Source organism: Atractosteus spatula, chromosome 5 (genome assembly GCF_055471065.1).
Source record: "Atractosteus spatula isolate fAtrSpa1 chromosome 5, fAtrSpa1.hap1, whole genome shotgun sequence".
NCBI lineage: Eukaryota > Metazoa > Chordata > Actinopteri > Semionotiformes > Lepisosteidae > Atractosteus > Atractosteus spatula.
Genome location: NC_142710.1, coordinates 13,445,880 through 13,464,504, shown reverse-complemented (window position 1 = coordinate 13,464,504; position 18,625 = coordinate 13,445,880). Strand labels below are relative to the sequence as shown.

Genomic DNA, 18,625 nt, shown 5'->3' with positions numbered 1-18,625 from the left:
ATATATCTAATATGCCTACAATAAATACGACTCGCACAGTCGAGTATATCGTGCTCGCTTCGGCAGCACATATACTAAAATTGGAACGATACAGAGAAGATTAGCATGGCCCCTGCGCAAGGATGACACGCAAATTCGTGAAGCGTTCCATATTTTTGTCCTCCTCTCTGTTATAAAGGATGCGACGGGCGGTTACTGAACATATTTTGAGGGGCGTCAGTGTGAAGTGAGGTGCAGGACAGTTTCCTTTCTTTGTTGACTGGAGAAATGTCTGCAGCAGCTCCTATCACTCAGTAGATCTAAACCCAATTTAAATACTTGAATATGAAAAAGGAGGTGAAATTCTCTCTGTGTGACTATATCGCTGTGATCCAGGTGGCCATGAAGTCTAACAGCGTTTGCTGATCACATCCTGAGTGCCTTCCTCAGGGCCTCAGTCACAGCGCCTGGGACAGGGGGGTGTCTGAGGTGATATTTACCCACAGGCAGGCGAAGAGGCAGGTAAACACAGTGATCAAGGGGGGTTAATGAGGTTTATTCTGGTTAATTAACTTCATAACAAATCATAAAAACCATAATCAAGGGTTAATGTTCGACAGTGACAGAGCACAAAATAGAGAACTGAAGACAAGGAGAGAGAGAGAAGAGCACTGAGTTTATCAAGAATGTAAAGGAGACAGACATCATGATCCTACAGGAGACATGGTGCCCTCTGTAAAAAAAAACAACAAATCACTCGGGCAGAGACTCTGGGGGGATCATTGTGTGGTACAGAGCGGAGCTCAGTCACTCCATACAATTAGTAAAGAGAGAAGAGTCACGAGTTTGGCTTAAAATCAAAAGAAATATCATCTGTACAGAAAATGAGGTTTTCCTGTGTGGTTTATTACAGTGAGGGAATTCTCCCCAGTCTCCACACGGAGATCAGTCACTTCTAGGGCCAGGGAAACGTGCTGCTCTGTGGAGACCTCAATGCACGAACAGGCACCCTGGCAGACTTCACCAGCACACAGGGAAACACTCATGTATTCGGATAATCCCCTCTGTACCACACACCGGTCACCTCACACAGGTGCAGCCATGACACCACGGTCAGCCGCACCGGGCGCGAGCTGCTCCAGCTCTGTCAAGGGCTGGGCCTGTACATCGTCAACGGCAGGACTAGAGGGGACTCTCTAGGCAGGTTCACCTACAGCTCAGCTCTGGGCAGCAGTGTGGTGGACTACGCCATCACCGACCTGGACCCCTCCTGTATCAGTGCCTTCACTGTCAGGCCACAAACTCCCCTCTCCGACCACAGCCGGATCACACTCTACATGAAGAGAGCACACCAGCACAGAGACACAGCCCAGCCAGCTGTACGACCTCAACCAGGCGTACAGATGGGACACCGACAGCTTAGACAGATACCAATCTGCCCTGGGCGATGAAGAAATTCAAACACTGTTGGACATATTCCACTAAATCACTAAACAGACTCTAAAATTTGAAAAAGATGAAGTGGCATAATACAGGAATGTGTTCAAAATGTAACACACATAAAGGCTCGCTATTGCACTTATCATGGTATTGTCAGCACAGTCATTATGGACCTCTACAGCGGGGAAAGCTCTCAGACACCTAAAGATCTCAATTCCACTGACTGCCATTACATGTATCCTTGGTGATTTATCAAAGGAAAAAGTAGCAATTCAATATAAAAATACTTTTTTTTTGACTCTGTATTATTGCTAGAAAAATAATAAGGCGAAAATTGGTGGACAGTACAGGACCGTCGTGCAATGAATGGATTAAAGACGCTGTATCACAAGTTACATTTGGATGACAAATACCAAAGATACATTACGAGGTCATCCAAGAGCTCAACGCGCACAGCACTCTGACGGGATCCGAAGGCGGCCGTTTTCCAACTCGGAAAAGCAAAACGCCTGTGACACAAACCCGGAAAAACAATCCAACAGCTCCACCTACAGGCTGATCAAGGCATCGCCCCCGCCTGGGTGTTTCTCGGTATCGCGACAAGAGAGAACGAGAAGCCATTTCTTGCGTTGCGAAGAACACTCCTCCGCGGCTCGTTGGTCTAGGGGTATGATTCTCGCTTTGGGTGCGAGAGGTCCCGGGTTCAAATCCCGGACGAGCCCCTGCCCTTTTGTTTTCTTTCTTGATCTTGTGAACGAAGATTGGCGTGATATCCAGAGCTCCTCGTGTGTTGGACGGCACTCCGGGGGCAGCGACGGAGACGGATTTGCGCTGTAAAACGCAACGAGTCGCGGGAGCCCGTGCGCAGGAGGCTCTGCTCGCCGCTGTGCTCGTCCAGAAGTTGTTAGAAAGCCGCAGGCGGCGACTGACAGTCGAATCGAGGGCAAAAACCAGGGGGGCGTGTCGACTAAATGCCCCAGTTTTGCTGCGGTATTTGGGCAAGAGCACGTCCGACTGCACTGCCGTCTATAAGAAAGAGAAAGAAACAAAAACCACAACCCTGCCCCGTGTGAGGATCGAACTCACGACCTTCAGATTATGAGACTGACGCGCTACCTACTGCGCTAACGAGGCCCGGCGCGATCACCGAGGCGACACAGCGCAGGCTACGACTCATCTGTCGCTTTTAAGATTTCGTTTTCTCTTGGAGGGCTGTCATGTCGCAGGCTGGTGCTGTGTCCAGCTCGGTACCTCTCCGCAAATCTGTATCAGTCTCCGAAATCCGCGCGTGATGTCTCTCATCCACCACGTGTAAAATTAGTTATATGCCACAAATAAGGAGATGCACACAGCCCTCGTGTGCTTTCCTCCCGGTTCCCCTGTCTTTCGTACAGATGATGTAAGATTTGGTTCATGTGGCGACAGTAAAATAAATACACATACAGTATATACCTGCAATCTCTAGCAAAGACACCAATAGAATCGCACGCTCAACGGGCTCTTCCTGTCCGTATCGTGAGAAGCGAAGGCAGGAAGGCTCTCGCAGGAGCTGCCTGTTCCCTTAGGGATCCGGGAAGGTTTGTTTTTAGGGGAAACTTGTTCTGAACTGGATACGGCACCGGGATAGGTCCGGCGTCCGCAGCGACGCTGCACGGGATAAAGCAGTAAGAAAATGACCGGACTGGTGGATTTTTTCCATGTGATCACCCCAATACCTTTCTTTCTTAAAAAAAACCCTGCATATCCTGTGCCGAGTCCGTCTCCCGCCTCCATCCTACGGTACCCCGAGTCTTTCTGGCTGAAGTGGGGGGTCCCCGGTCCAGCAGCGCGTCCTCTCCGCCTGGCGTATTTGAGGAGCTGTCTGGTCTCGGTTCCGCTGGGCACTAATAAGGAAAGTCACGACCTTCTTAGGGCGCTGTGGTGAGTGAGCACTGCTGCCTCGTTCACCTGGGTCTCCCTCAGGGGCTCTGGTTTCCTCTCGCGGTCCGGAGACAGTCTGGTAGGTTCGTGGGCTTCTAGGAAAGCTCAGAAAGCCGGATTTATCTCTAACACACATACTGTAGGTTCACGCCATCTACTCAATTTTAAAGTACATACTGCCTCTGGAAAGGTTGACAAACTCAGCCACCAATTATAAACACGTTTTGTAGAGCAGGCTTTCATTTCAAGTGCAATGCAAAACCACTACAGGAACCATCTCCTGCACATGTAAAAGGCAGCACAGCTCCTCGCTGTTATTATTTACAGCATAGGGAGGTTAGAGGGGTCACAGACTAGAGGAGGCCATTCGCACATTCCAGCCCGTTTGGTAGCTAATTAAACCAAGGATCTCATCCAGCTGTTTCTTGAGAGACGTCAGGTTATCGGTTTCAACAACATGGCTGGGCCGCTTGTTCCACACTCCCACCACCCTTTGTGTAAAGTAGTGCCTCCTGTCCTGACTGAAGGATCTCATCCAGCTGTTCCTTAAGAGCCGTCCGGTTATCAGCTTCAACAACATGGCTGGGCAGCTTGTTCCACACTCCCACCACACTTTGTGTAAAGTAGTGCCTCCTGACTGAAGGATCTCATCCGGCTGTTTCTTGAGAGAAGTCAGGGTATCGGCTTCAACAACATGGCTGGGCGGCTTGTCCCCCACTCCCACCACCCTTTGTGTAATGTAGAGCCTCCTGTCCTCAATTTTTTAATTGCACTTCCCTGTAGTTCCCACTGGTGTCCCCCGGTATGTGTTTCGCTGCTGGTTCTGAATGCTTAACCCCTGTGCCACTGTGCCACCCTAGGGAGGATGAACGGATATTATCTAAATACTTTGAAGTAACATACAGCATCTTTAAAAAACCTGAACTGTTTAATATTGATGATCTTCTGACCATTTTACTGGTTTGAGACACACGGCAACATCGTCTTGCAGGGGAGATGAGCGTGCGGCTCAGGTGGCTGAACTCGGGGGCGGCGCGGAGGTGCAGGGTGCGTGGACATGTTGGCTGGGAGACACTCAGCCCCATTTCAACACAAAACATGGGCTCCCACAGACCAGACTGCTCATTCTATTAACTGCTTCATACTATACTCCACAGCCTGGCCTCCATCAAGCTCCCCATTGACCCACGCGGGGTAGTTTCTCTCTGCTCCCCCTGATCTGCTGGTGCAGTTTGGGGTACAGGTTCTCTCTCCCCCCCTGATCTGCTGGTGCAGTTTGGGGTACAGGTTCTCTCTGCCCCCCTGATCTGATGTGCAGGTTGGGGTACAGTTTCTCTCTGCTCCCCCCGATCTGCTGGTGCAGTTTGGGGTACAGGTTCTCTCTGCTCCCCCTGATCTGCTGGTGCAGTTTGGGGTACAGTTTCTCTTTGCTCCCCCGGATCTGTGTGCAGGTTGGGGTGCAGTCTGGGGTATGGCTGCTCTCTCCCCCCTATCTGTGTGCAGGTTGGGGTACAGTCTGGGGTACAGCTGCTCTCTCTCCCCCCGATCTGTGTGCAGGGGGGTTGCTGTGTGTCACCCAGGAGGGGACTCTACCTCATTGGGGGAAGGCGAAGTGGGGGTGTGTCCTGAGTGAAACGTGCTTGAGAGGCGCTACGTAACTGCAAGAAATCCTCATTCTAATGTTCATCTCGTCACACACAGATGACGAGACGTCACACCCCTCGATCTACACCCGCCTCTGGAAAACCTTGTGTCCATTGTGCAGACCTCTTTCATACACAGCTGCCGCCAACGCGGTAGGAAGACAGAAAGAAGACCGCACTCCGTCTTTAAAGGATTTATTTCAAGAACAGGAGAGCAAAACTCATAATAATTATTTACACCTATTGTGCCATCCAGGATTTGTAAGGAAAGCATTCTTTCTGGACCCTATGCAGACGACACAATCCAGGGATGAGTGAGGAAAACACGGGGGGAAAAATGCATGCAGGAGGCGGGGATGAAAACAGGGGGCTTGTCCATGGTGCGCAGGTGTTCTGGGGGGTGAGTCCAGGGCAAACTGTCCAAAACAGCGTCCAAAGGGCAATCCAAGACGAGGCAAAAGTCCAAAGCCGGGCAGTCCATCCGAGACGAAGACAAACAGGATTAAAAACCAGAGCGGGATGCGGTGGAGGGTCGGGGGGAGCAGGGAGGGAACAGGACCAGACGCTCCAATATGGGAACCAATGCAGAGCCCGGAACAGAGTGAGCGTCTGGCTCTTATAGGGAGGCTGGGACAGGGAGCAGGTGCACTAAATCAACTCAGAGGTGAACGAGCCGGAGCGCCCTTAAGGAGGAGGGAGTACAGTCGTGACAGGATCACTCTTGCTGTAGCTTTCTGATTGATTCCTCACACACTGTACAGATGAATTAACTGTAACCTGAATCCTGCAGAGAAAAGTACGTCTCAGGTGAGGACCGGGAGAGAAGACTCCGGCTTCACCCATTAAGAGCAGACGGCGTTATTTTACATCATTGCACTCCAGTCTCCCAGTCGTCTATCCTCTTCTTCAAATGTTAGAGCGGCCCTGCTAGTCCCACACCTTGCCCATCGCCAGGCAAAATCCGTTCTTGTAAGCATGGGCAGACACGGTGCCTGTTTCACAACGCACGTCTCAGAACTGCCGAGCTGCAGCTGCCGAGACCAGGGCTGTCCGGATCCCGGTCCTGGAAGTACTGGAAGTACAAGAGAACGAGCTGATCCGGGCCGCTCGGGGCTGAGCTGGAATGAAGACCCCCCCCTGCAGGACCAGGACTGCTCGTCTCCCGACGTGCTCGCGACTGGGACAGCCTTCCCACTGTGTGGACCGGCAGCCCTGATGCCGGGGGCCTGCGCCCAGCAGGTCTTGCAGATCATCCCTGAAGCCTTAGCGCGTGAAGACGTGGAACTCAAGGTCAGCTCAGTGTGTTAATTGGATCCCTCCAGCCAGGAGTGACGGCGGTGTACTGGGGGGGGCGCTGTAAACGGCAGGGATCATCATTTCAAACGATCCCTTCGAAGGACTCGCCTGCTTTAGGGAGTGTAAGGTGACTGAAGTGCTCCAGGTGTCTCTGGTTGAAAAAGCGCCCAGCTGGACTGGGGCCCTCCGGGTGTCCCAGCGCGAGGGCAAGGGGGGAGCGGCCCTTGGGCGACCCTGCAGGACTGGGAGAGGGCCCGGCCTGTGGCCCCCGCTGGTCGGTCCCGTGCAGGAACGCGCGAGCTGGTCCTGTCGCAAGGAGGAGAATACTTCAAGCTCGAGTGTCTTATACAGAAGTGAGGATTGCTCTCCTGAGCAACTGCATGGCGCAGGCGTTGCGTGAAGTGCAGATGTAAAGATGATACAGATAATGATAATAAAGATATGACATGATGATAAAGAAGGAGACTTCATGAGGGATTTTCACCAGCGCCACCGCAGTCCTCCAGGGGCTACTAGTCTGGGTACTTAGCTGAGCCCAGTTTTTTGAATAAGACGTTGGATTGGCTGTTTTCTAGGTCTTCAGCAACTCTTCTGAAGCCGGTGGGGCTGGGGACTTCAGGAACTGGCTTCCGTTAAATGGATCATTTAGAGGAGTCCTGATCTGTGGGCAGACGATGGTGCCTGAATGCCAGAGGGCTTGTTGACTTGAGCGTGCTTAAGACCTACAGTTCTGGTGCCAGCGATTCAGATATGTCAAATAAGGGGATCTGGCCGGGATCCAGTTTCTCTCGGTGTGTGTGAAACACTGGGATCTGTCTGGGATACAGTTTCTCTCCGCTGCTCTCCAGAGTGGGAAAAATGAGAACGTTCAGTCGGCTCCTTGTGGCAATTATTCGATTCTTTTGGGTAGTGTATTCTGAAATATAGATCAAAATAATCCAGACTGATCTGATTCATCATTAAAATACAAAACCAGCTTTAAGACATATTGGTTGATCAGCACTTTCTCAGAACCTGATGCTCCTGGCGATGGAGGGAGGAAAAGCCTCATTCACACTTGCAAGGCTTTACATCATTATTTAACTGCATGGTTATGGGAAATCTCTCTTAAAGCCCAGTTTTTGTGTGTGGAAGTCCCACTGGCGCAGGTTCCAACCTGGGCCCCGTCATCGGCAGACCCGCATGTGGGATTCCTTCCGTGACGAAGCTGCCCTGCGGTCGAGACGCTCGAGCTGGCCGCACCGCGGTGCACCATGGGAGCTGCGCGCCTGCCGCGACGCCCGGGAGAGAGGCCCCGCGGTATCTTTTCTGACTGCTGAAGCACGCGTTTCCTTGTTCCTGTTGTCTCCCCCACCCCCGCAAGGTACAGGGGGGGGTCAAAGGGCGGCGGCAGGAAGCAGACCCGATTAACGATGAGCGATCCCAAATCCGGAGGTGGTGGTGACGCAACTCAATTTGGTAAATTCAGAGCAAAGAAAGAAAAAAATCAAGTACTTGTTTGATTATATGATTGGAAAAATAAGACAGCCGGGAGGATAAATACACAGCCGTTCCCCCCAGACGGGTCACTTTGAGCGGCCCCTGCCGAGCTCCGGCAGAACTGGGCTTTCCCGGGCCCGGAGTTGCCATCAGCTGGAAGTGTGCTGTTGTCTCTGGGCGCCTGGCGTCTCTGATGACCTCACTTGCCCTCCGCCTGGGCTTCGCTGCCGTTCTTCACCCCCTCCTTGCCATTGGCCATTTCATCGTCCGTGCCGCCCTCTGGGGTGTCAGCACCCAGGAGCCCCTTCTTCTCCGCCGGGGCCTGGCTTGGGACGGCCCCCCCGTCCTGCCCCGCCTCGGGGTCCGGCTCGGCCCCGGGCTCGCCGTGCATCGTCACCGACTTGTTTTCCTGCTCGTAGTTGTGCTTGTTCCTCTTGAAGAAGCCCAGCTGAGGAGCAGAGATGACATTTCACAGATGACATGCTCGCTGACACCCCGACTGACTGACGCACTCGCAGACACCCCGACTGACTGACTGACTGACTGACTGACACAATCGCAGACACCCCGACTGACTGACTGACTGACTGACTGACTGACACACTGACACACTCGCAGACACTCCGAGTGACTGACTGACTGACTGACACACTCGCAGACACCCCGACTGACTGACTGACTGACTGACTGACACACTGACACACTCGCAGACACTCCGAGTGACTGACTGACTGACTGACACACTCGCAGACACTCCGAGTGACTGACTGACTGACTGACACACTCGCAGACACCCCGAGTGACTGACTGACTGACAGACTGACACACTCGCAGACACCCCGACTGACTGACTGACTGACTGACTGACTGACACACTGATACACTCACACACTCACACACTCGCAGACACCCCGAGTGACTGACTGACTGACAGACTGACACACTCGCAGACACCCCGAGTGACTGACTGACTGACTGACACACTGATACACTCACACACTCACACACTCGCAGACACCCCGAGTGACTGACTGACTGACAGACTGACACACTCGCAGACACCCCGAGTGACTGACTGACTGACTGACACACTCACCCTGACTGACTGACACACTCGCAGACACCCCGAGTGACTGACTGACTGACTGACACACTCACCCTGACTGACTGACACACTCGCAGACACCCCGAGTGACTGACTGACTGACACACTGACACACTCACCCTGACTGACTGACTGACTGACTGACGCACTCGCAGACACCCCGAGTGACTGACTGACTGACTAACACACTCGCAGACACCCCGAGTGACTGACTGACTGACTGACACACTCGCAGACACCCCGACTGACTGACTGACTGACTGACACACTCGCAGACACCCCGAGTGACTGACTGACTGACTGACACACTCACCCTGACTGACTGACACACTCGCAGACACCCCGACTGACTGACTGACATGCTTTTCCTCGGCTGATTGACAGGATGCCCACCTTATAGAGAATCAGTATGAGGATGATCAGCACCAGGAGCCCTCCTCCAATCCCCACACCAGTGATGAACGCGGTGTGAGGGGGGATCACCAGCTCAGCCTTGGTAAGGAACTGAAGGAGAGAGACAGGAAGACTGCTGTTAGGACTGCGATGCTCAGTACCAGACTCCCAGCCTGCCACTGCAGGAGCGCATCCCGGAGACCAGGAGACCAGACTTCCGAAGGGTTGTCTTCCCAACTTCCCATGCGGTCCCTATGACCGTATCACTGCCAGTCCAGTCTGAGGATTCTGACCAATGAGCTGGTTCACAAAAAGACACTTCCATACAGTACAGTCTGCGAGTCCAGAAATGATCCAGTATCTGAGGTTATTATAAATGATGCGATCCCATAAATGGAAGGCTGTGGGTTCGAATCCCAGGTGGGACACTGCTGGTGTCCACCTTGATCGAGGTACTTCACCTGAACTGCTCCAGCACACCCCCCAGCTGTACAGATGGGTGCAGCTATAAGTCACCTTAGGTAAACTTGTCAGCCAAGTTAAGTGTTGAACTGGCTCTTTTGACAGGTCATGCCAAAGCTTGAAAGAAGCTCTGGCTTGTCTGACAGCCACTCAGAGGAGCACTCAGTCCAGCTTTTCAAAGGCCCTGATTGTCCTGGAATAGCGCCTCGCCGGGCTGTAAGCAATAAAAAAACTGCATTACCTCCGCCGTGTGGAACTGGTTGTTTTTGCTGTCCTGAAAAAAAGAGAAGACACAGATCTTGCTCCATTCATTGCACAAAGGACAGAGTGGCACTGATGTCGCTGCTCAGTCTAATGCAGACCTCGTTACGTGAGCAAAGAGGGGACGAAGCCTTTCGGAGGCTCGTTAGGGAATATGTGTGCATACTGCTGTGAGGGAGACAGACTGAGACACTGAGTCTTAGTGGGAGGGAGAGGCACAGTGAGACAGGTGTCAAGGGGCAGTGAGACAGGCGTCAGGAGAGGGAGTGAGACAGGCATCAGGAGAGAAAGTGAGACAGGCGTCAAGGGGGAGTGAGACAGGCATCAGAAGAGAGAGTGAGACGGGCAGCAGCAGAGGGAATGAGGCAGGTATAAGGAGAGGGAGTGAGACAGGCGTCAGGGGGAATGAGACAGTTATCAGGAAAGAGTGAGACAGGCGTCGAGGAGGAATGAGACAGGTTTCAGGAGAGGGAGTGAGACAGCAGAGTGATGATTGTGAGACTGACAGTTTGAGATACAGAGCCTAAGTGGGACAGGGAGTGAGAGGGACAGTGAGATGCGTCAGGGAGCCGGGGAGTGAGACAAGTCTTGAGAGAGGAAGTGAGACAGAGGTCTTAAAGGGGACTCAGACAATGTGTTGGGAAGCAGTGTGAGGGAGGAGAGGGGAGTGAGGTGAGAGGCACAGAGAGGCACAGGAGCTGAAAGATAGCAGGAGGCTGGGTGTGAGAGTCAGAGAGGGAGCTACTGAGAGTGTTCTCTTCTTCGGCAGGGACCCCCACTGCACTGTCGCAGGAGGACGCCGTGGACACTGACCCCTGAGCTACTGTACTGGACGTAGCGCCTGGTGTCGTAGCTGAGCTGGGCAGAGCTGGAGAAGTCCACTTGGATCCTCTCCTCAGAGAAGGACAGCTTCTGCATGGAGGACAACAGGAGACTGTCACAGGCGGGGAACACGTTTGCTCATGTGTAGATCATTGATCCCAGAATCTCATCCAGCCATATCTTGAGAGACGTTAGGGTATCGGCTTCAACAGCATGGCTGGGCAGCTTGTTCCACACTCCCACCACCCTCTGTGTAAAGACGTGCCTCCTGTTCTTTGTGTTAAATGCACTTTCCTGCAGTTTCCACATGCAGCCTTGGCTTGCGTTTCACAAACAGAAAACCCACACCCTGCCCAGTTCACACTGCTCACCCCTTTCAGTTCCTCGACGTTAAAGCTGGACAGCCCAGAGAAACTGATGTGGATGGAAGAGCCCTTCTCCAGCATGGCTATCTGGCACACGATCACCTTGCACTTCAAGGCTTTGCATTCCTGCAAACACAGACACAGAGACACACAGTCAGTCTGCACCACTGTGATGCGATCTTGATCGGCATTAAGAGCAGATTTGAGGAATCACAGATGAGGCACTACTGTGCACTAATCGGTGTGGCCACAGGGCGGCAGCAGCGAGGGGGCAGAGGTGATGAGGCCATGAGTTGGAATAGGGGTCAGACTGTACTCCTTTCCTTGGGGGAAGGGGTGGTGCTAAAGTTTGTGTTTGTGTCAACATAACAGCCACAAAACCTTGCCAACAAGGAAGTCAGGGCAGACAGTGTTTCAGCAACGTGTACTATCACAAAAGCTACAGTAAAAGAAGAAGTCTCTATTTCGCATTATTCAGAAGTGAAACAGAATAGGGGGGAAACAGATTCCTAGATGCATTAATGTTACCCCCTCGGGGAGCAGACAGGTGTCCCAGATGGGAAGGGTGTAAATTTACAGCAGAGGGGGGGGGTGTCACCATCTCTGTGATGTTATTGGCCTGCTGTACCACCCTTCGCCAGCAGAGGGCGCCTGGGCAGTTTTCTATTTTCTCACAGCCTGCTCCAGTCTGCTGCTCTGAAGCCACCGAGCCAGCAGGAGGGACAGCAGGTGGAGACCCGTTCAATAGCAGGCAGGTAGAGAAGAGCTGCAGTAGCTCCGTCCACCTGTCTCTGTGGCCTTTGCAGTTGGACTCACAACAGATGTCCAGCCCCCCAGTACTTGTGATCAATCTTCCCTGCATCCGCAAAACACTCTCCGTTCCAAAAGCCCCCAGAACATTTTTACTGATCGTAGAGGCACCGGTGGACGTCATCCAGGGCTCTTGGGGTATGAAGCCCCTTAGCTGAAGCCCCAGTTCTGACTCCGTTGATATTTTGGGGGTGTGACAAAAGTCAAAGCGTTAATAATAAAAATAATAATTCCTCACACTTATATAGCGCTCTTCTGGACACTCCACTCAAAGCACTTTACAGGTAATGGGGATCCCCTCCACCAGCACCAGTGTGCAGCCCCACCTGGATGATGCTCCAGTCTGCTCACACACCAGCTCTCAGTGGGGAGGAGAGCAGAGTGATGAAGCCAGTTCAGAGAGGGGGGTTATTAGGAGGCCATGACTGGTAAAGGCCAGGGGGAAATTTGGCCAGGACACCGGGGTTACACCCCTACTCTCTTCGAGAAACGCCCTGGGATTTTTAGATAGATAGATACTTTATTGATCCCGTGAGGGAAATTGCAGTGCAACAGCAGCTTAACACACACAACACAGCCACAGTGTAACAAATTATATAATAATAGTACAATACATACAATACAATACAAGAGTTACTCACAGTCCGGACGCACAAGAACAAACTAGAACAGAACAGTACACAGAAAATCGTAACACACTCATATCACACATATGAATATAAATATAGATGTAACTATAGATATAAATATAAATGTATTGCACAGGTCCCTGGCATATATTGCACAAAAAGTGGTTGTAAACGGGAAAAAGAAAAAGAAAAAGAAAGAGAACAGATGTAGCAGTAGATGTGTAGATGCGTTTAGTCCAGAAACAGGTCACTGTCGATGTTGCCTCTGCCAAGACGCAAGGTGGATGCGTTGTACAGTCTTATGGCAGACGGCAAGAATGACCTTCTGTAGCGCTCCCTGTCGCACCGTGGATGAATCAGTCTATTGCCGAACGTGCTCTTCATTCCTGCAAGCCTGTCATAGAGGGGATGGGAGAAGTTGTCCATGATGGCCTCTAGTTTGGACACCATTCTCCTCTCAGCCACTACCTCCAAGGAGTCCAGGTCAAACCCAATGACAGAGCTTGCTCTCCTGATGAGCTTGTTCAGCCTTTTGGAATCTACTGCTCTAATCCCAGAGCCCCAGCACACCACTGCGTAGAAAATGGCACTCGCTACCACCGACTGATAGAACATGTGTAGCATCTTACTACACACATTGGAGGACCTGAGCCTCCTCAAGAAGTAGAGTCGGCTCTGTCCCTTCTTATAGATGGCCTCGATGTTCTTAGACCATTCCAGTCTATCGTCGATGTGCACTCCCAGGTACTTGTACGAGTCCACCATCTCCACGCCACTCCCATGGATGTAGACAGGAGTAGGTTTGACCTTTTTCCTCCTGAAATCTACCACCAGTTCCTTTGTCTTTGTAACATTCAGTTCCAAGTGGTTCACCCCACACCACTCCACAAAGCTGCTGACCAGTCCTCTGTACTCCTCCTCCTGCTCACCCTTGATACATCCCACAATTGCAGAGTCATCTGAGAACTTCTGCAGGTGGCATGACTTTGAGTTGTACTTAAAGTCCGAAGTATAGAGGGTGAAGAGGAATGGAGAAAGAACTGTCCCTTGAGGTGCCCCTGTGTTACTCACTACCTGTTCAGACACACAGTTCTGAAGTCTCACAGACTGTGGTCTGCCTGTCAGGTAGTCAGTGATCCACGAGGTCGTGGAGGCATCGACTTGCATCTCCTCCAGCTTCCTCCTTAGAAGTAAGGGCTGGATGGTATTGAAGGCACTGGAGAAGTCGAAAAACATGATCCTTACAGTGTTGGATCATGTAATGACCACAGAGAGTTAGGACCTCGGTTTTACGTCTCATCCGAAGGACGGCGCCTGTTTACAGTATAGTGTCCCCATCACTATACTGGGACATGAGGACCCACACAGACTGCAGGGTGAGCACCCCCTGCTGGCCCCACTAACACCTCTTCCAGCAGCCTCAGCTTTCCCAGGAGTCTCCCCTCCAGGTACTGACCAGGCTCACATCTGCTGAGCTCCAGTGGGCTGCTAGATATGGCTGCAGGGTGATATGGCTGCTAAAAGGGTTAAGGGTGCAACGCCCGTTAACGGACAGCAGAGCACGGTGTAGTGCCACACCTTCCGTCCGAGCTAGCAAAGGCCATCGCTAAACCCCCCAATCGAGTGCCACGGCGAGTCCCTCAGCTTCCCAACACTTGGAAGTTTATCCCCATGTCAGAGTATGGCTGTGGGCCTTCCGCCAACTAAACAGTTCACCTCCCGCCAGGCTCTGCACAGACGACAGAGACCTTAGCACCCTCTAGTGGCGGGCCAGGCTCACTGCGGCCGCCCGCCACAGCCGCCCATGAGGTCATCGCTGGAGAGCGCCAGGTAAGCCCTCGTGATCCAGGACTCTTGGGATGTCAGGCACACGACAGGCTGGAGGCGAAATGGGCAAAGAGGAGGAGAAGGATGAAGTGCGAGAGAGAGAGAGAGAGAGAGAAAGAAAGAGCTCACTTTGATTTCCATTGCTGTCTGCGACGCTATGTCCTCGCACCGGGTGAGTTTCTCCTGCGGGGAAAATAGGGAGAGAGATCAATCCTGCGGCTCCCAGCTCATGGACACAGAAGGCTTAATGTTCTGGTTAAACTCCCACCCAGAACTGTGAGACAGCTAATTAAACCAAGTAAGAACAATTTGAACAGTGAACAGTGCCTCTGTTCTCTTAAAATTATGGACATCTGTGTTATATATTGTATATCAGTAGGTATGGAGGTGCTATTTTACACAAAGAGTGGTGGGAGTGCAAAGTCAGCCTTGTGGTAGTTACAAACTAATTGTCTTCTTTTCCACAGCTGTAAAAGGTGCAGATTTAGACGGAATAGCTCTTCCTCATCTTTAAATCTCTCAGCATCTATGGAAAACCAGACTCTGTTCTTACCGTGTCGGATGAGATACTCTGGACGTTCCACCAAAAGTTGCTCGAAAACTGGGTGGGGATGGTGAAGGTGACGTTGATGGGCAGACCCTTCTGTCCCTCATTCTTCACCTGCAGAGCACCAGAGAGCCAGGAGATCAAGACACAGCCCTGGTATCCCTGGCACTGAAGGCATCACCCACAGGCGTGCCACACTCCGCCCCCAAAGGTGACTTTAACAGTCTAATACAGCCTATACTGGACTACATGAAACAACATGCATCGTCCCTTGAGAGAAATCCTTCACTTGAGGCATGAATGACTTTTCCATCGTTAACCAGCAGCCCTGGGTTCAAGCACACTGGAGCCTTATCCTGGAAGTACAGGGCGGTACAGGGTGGACATGCAAACTCCACACAGAAAGACACGTCTTTCTCTGTTGCTATGCACCCATTTTCTAACTGCTCCTGTTGAGGGTGACGGGGGGGAGCCAGAGCCTATCCCAGCAAGCAATGGGCGGGTCACAGGGCAGACAGACACAGATACAAATGCACGCACTCACACCTGGGCCGATTCTGGCAAAAGCCAATTAACCTGCCAGCATGTCTTTGGACTGTGAGAGGAAATCCACATGGAGAACGTACAAACTCCACACAGACAACACCTCAGGAATTGGGCCCAGGGCCTCAGTGCTGCTGGGTAGCAATGCTTAACACTCCTCCACCATCCTGCCTCCCATCTCGCTGCACAAATGAAAATCTTTGTTCATTTTCACACCTGCTGAAGCTCAATAATTAACGTCTCAGTAATTTATGAATACATATGTACTCCTTCTTCCTCGTACAGAGCCCTTTATTTTTCAGTGGAGCTGAGGGTCATCTAGGAGTGAGGGCATGTAGCAGTGAAAGCAGCAGGCTCTGCTTCCCTGCAGGGAAGTGCATTTGAAACTGAGAACAGGTGGCACTGCTTTATACAGAGGGTGGCGGGAGTGTGGAACAAGCTGATATCCCCGATTCGGGAATGATAATCACTCCCACAATCCTTTCCTAATTGGAGGATGTCATCCAGATGTGTCTTGAAAGAATCCAGGGTATCAGCTTTCCCAACATGGCTGGGCAGTGGGTTTCCTACCTCCACCACTTTGTGTGCAAAGTAGTGCCTTTACACAAATTGTGACAGAGCGAAAGCACTTAGGTACATTTACAGGGTAAACACCCATTTATTATGGTCGCTTTGACATTATGGAGTCAGTGCCTTAAGTGGGACTGAAGACATTTAGTCCCTCAATTTTGAGGTCAAGCGGTTCGGGGGTCTGGGGTTCGTTTGTGCTGAATTCTGGAAATTCTTTACCTCATACTCATGCTTGATGTTCGTGGATGCAATGTCCTCCACTGTGAAATTGAAATAATTTGAATCCAGCCTTGAAGAAGGAAAACGACACGTCAGAAGGTGTTCCCTTTGACTCGCGTGACATCACGAGGCGATGAATATGCATGTTGATCTTTTCTGGGTGTGACTGCGGATTGCTCTGGGAAGAAGCCCTGGCAGTTTGGACTGCATCAGTCAGTCCTGTAAGGTAGGGTCCTGTAATTAAACTGGAAGACTGTGGGTTCCAATCCCATGCTAGACAGTGCTGTTGGCCACCTTGAAGAAGGTGCTGCTTCAGTAAAACACAGTTGTATAAATAGGCTCAAATTCCCCCCTGGATTAAAAGTGTCAGCCACACCCTTTAGTAAAGTAAAATACTTCATTCAAGAGCACAACAGCACTGTGCCAGCTGGGATTAGAACCCCCCAACTCTCTAATTACAAGCCCAGATAGCTACCCACACTACCCTGGTGGATCATATGCTTCAGGTCATATGCTTGTATAAAGAGTTAGAAAAGTACACAAGATGTCACCCCAGCTTGTGCAGAGAGAGAGAATGGAGGAAGGAGACTCACCCCTTGACTGTGACATCAATGGCAAACAGCACTGGAATTTCCTTGGTGAGGACAGTTTCATTGGAGAATTTTCCATTGTCACTGCAGAACACATCAGAATTTCAAACACAGGCTTTTATAAGGGATCGTACGTGTAGCTATGTGGTTGACTGGGCGTGGCTGTGTGATTGACAGGGCATGGCTGTGGGGCTCATTGGGGCGTGGTTGTGTGGTTGATTGTGTGCTGTGTGCTCAACTTTGTGATGTGTGCCCTGATGCTCGCCTGTGTACTGTGTATCCTGAGGCTCACCTGTGTGCTGTGTGCCCTGATACTCACCTGTGCCTTGATGCTCATCTGTGTGCTGTGTGCCCTGATGCTCACCTGTGTACTGTGTCCTGATACTCACCAGTGCTTTGATGCTCACCTCTGTGCTCTGTGCTGTGTCCCCTGATGCTCACCTGTGTGCTGTGTGCCCTGATGCTCACCTGTGTGCTTTCACAGTGATCTCCATGGTCTCGTTCCAATCTGCTTCAGGGGAGATTCTGAACTGATTGAGAAATACTGCCTGTGACAGACACCAACAGAGAGAGAGAGATTCAGGGCCCTTGTTGATAAATGACTGAATGGCATTGTTTCACACAGAGACAGAGAAGTGAGAGTCACAGACAGGAACAGAAACCAACAGCATCGAGTTCTTACAGTGGTGTCGCCGCGGTAGACAGGAGGGCTCACGCTGCAGAGAGTCTTCTCCGGAGATTCTACATTGCAACTGGCCAGAGTGCGCCGGCTAGCCTGCAACAGAGCACCCGACACAGGGTCAGTAAAGCTCTTGGTACAGTATCAATATATACACTACAGCACACAGCACTGGGTCAGTAAAGCTCATGGTACAGTATTCATACACTACAGTAGCACAGAGCCAGTACAACACATGATACAGTATCAATAGATACACTGCAGCAGCACAGAGTCGGTAAAGCACATGGTACTGTAGCAATAGATGCACTTCAGCAGCACAGAGTCGGTAAAGCACATGGTACTGTAGCAATAGATACACTGCAGCAGCACAGAGTCCGTAAAGTACGTGGTACTGTAGCAATAGATACACTGCAGCAGCACAGAGTCGGTAAAGCACATGGTACTGTAGCAATAGATTCACTGCAGCAGCACAGAGTCGGTAAAGCACATGGTACTGTAGCAATAGATACACTGCAGCAGCACAGAGTCGGTAAAGCACACGGTACTGTAGCAATAGATACACTTCAGCAGCACAGAGTCGGTAAAGCACACGGTACTGTAGCAATAGATACACTGCAGCAGCACAGAGTCGGTAAAGCACACGGTACTGTAGCAATAGATACACTGCAGCAGCACAGAGTCGGTAAAGCACATGGTACTGTAGCAATAGATGCACTTCAGCAGCACAGAGTCGGTAAAGCACATGGTACTGTAGCAATAGATACACTGCAGCAGCACAGAGTCCGTAAAGTACGTGGTACTGTAGCAATAGATACACTGCAGCAGCACAGAGTCGGTAAAGCACATGGTACTGTAGCAATAGATACACTTCAGCAGCACAGAGTCGGTAAAGCACACGGTACTGTAGCAATAGATACACTGCAGCAGCACAGAGTCGGTAAAGCACACGGTACTGTAGCAATAGATTCACTGCAGCAGCACAGAGTCGGTAAAGCACACGGTACTGTGTCGCACTGTCTTTACCACCATCTGCAGAACAGTGC

General features: G+C 51.4%; 1 protein-coding gene and 3 non-coding genes across 5 annotated transcripts in view; 2 read left to right on the top strand and 2 right to left on the bottom strand.

The window, feature by feature from the left end:
• The first annotated feature begins 50 nt into the window (after positions 1–50).
• On the top strand, positions 51–157 carry LOC148834206 (U6 spliceosomal RNA). The gene has a single exon (XR_016091171.1). It is a non-coding gene; the product is annotated as a U6 spliceosomal RNA (small nuclear RNA).
• A 1,912-nt stretch (positions 158–2,069) lies between these two features.
• trnap-ugg (transfer RNA proline (anticodon UGG)) lies at positions 2,070–2,141 on the top strand. Its single transcript has one exon. It is a non-coding gene; the product is annotated as a tRNA-Pro (tRNA).
• A 339-nt stretch (positions 2,142–2,480) lies between these two features.
• On the bottom strand, positions 2,481–2,553 carry trnam-cau (transfer RNA methionine (anticodon CAU)). Its single transcript has one exon. It is a non-coding gene; the product is annotated as a tRNA-Met (tRNA).
• A 2,608-nt stretch (positions 2,554–5,161) lies between these two features.
• Positions 5,162–18,625, bottom strand: part of LOC148834203 (integrin alpha-M-like) — a 61,537-nt gene continuing 48,073 nt past the window's right edge. For both annotated transcript variants that reach the window (XM_088916904.1, XM_088916905.1), the window contains 11 exons: positions 17,583–17,675; positions 17,369–17,448; positions 16,904–16,984; positions 16,311–16,380; positions 14,985–15,092; positions 14,561–14,614; positions 11,172–11,291; positions 10,792–10,890; positions 9,959–9,991; positions 9,256–9,366; positions 5,162–8,205 (listed from right to left, as the gene is read on the bottom strand). In XM_088916904.1, coding sequence (XP_088773030.1) covers positions 7,957–8,205; positions 9,256–9,366; positions 9,959–9,991; positions 10,792–10,890; positions 11,172–11,291; positions 14,561–14,614; positions 14,985–15,092; positions 16,311–16,380; positions 16,904–16,984; positions 17,369–17,448; positions 17,583–17,675 — 1,098 coding nt within the window. In that variant the 3' untranslated portion in view covers positions 5,162–7,956. The remainder of the gene's footprint in view (positions 8,206–9,255; positions 9,367–9,958; positions 9,992–10,791; positions 10,891–11,171; positions 11,292–14,560; positions 14,615–14,984; positions 15,093–16,310; positions 16,381–16,903; positions 16,985–17,368; positions 17,449–17,582; positions 17,676–18,625) is intronic.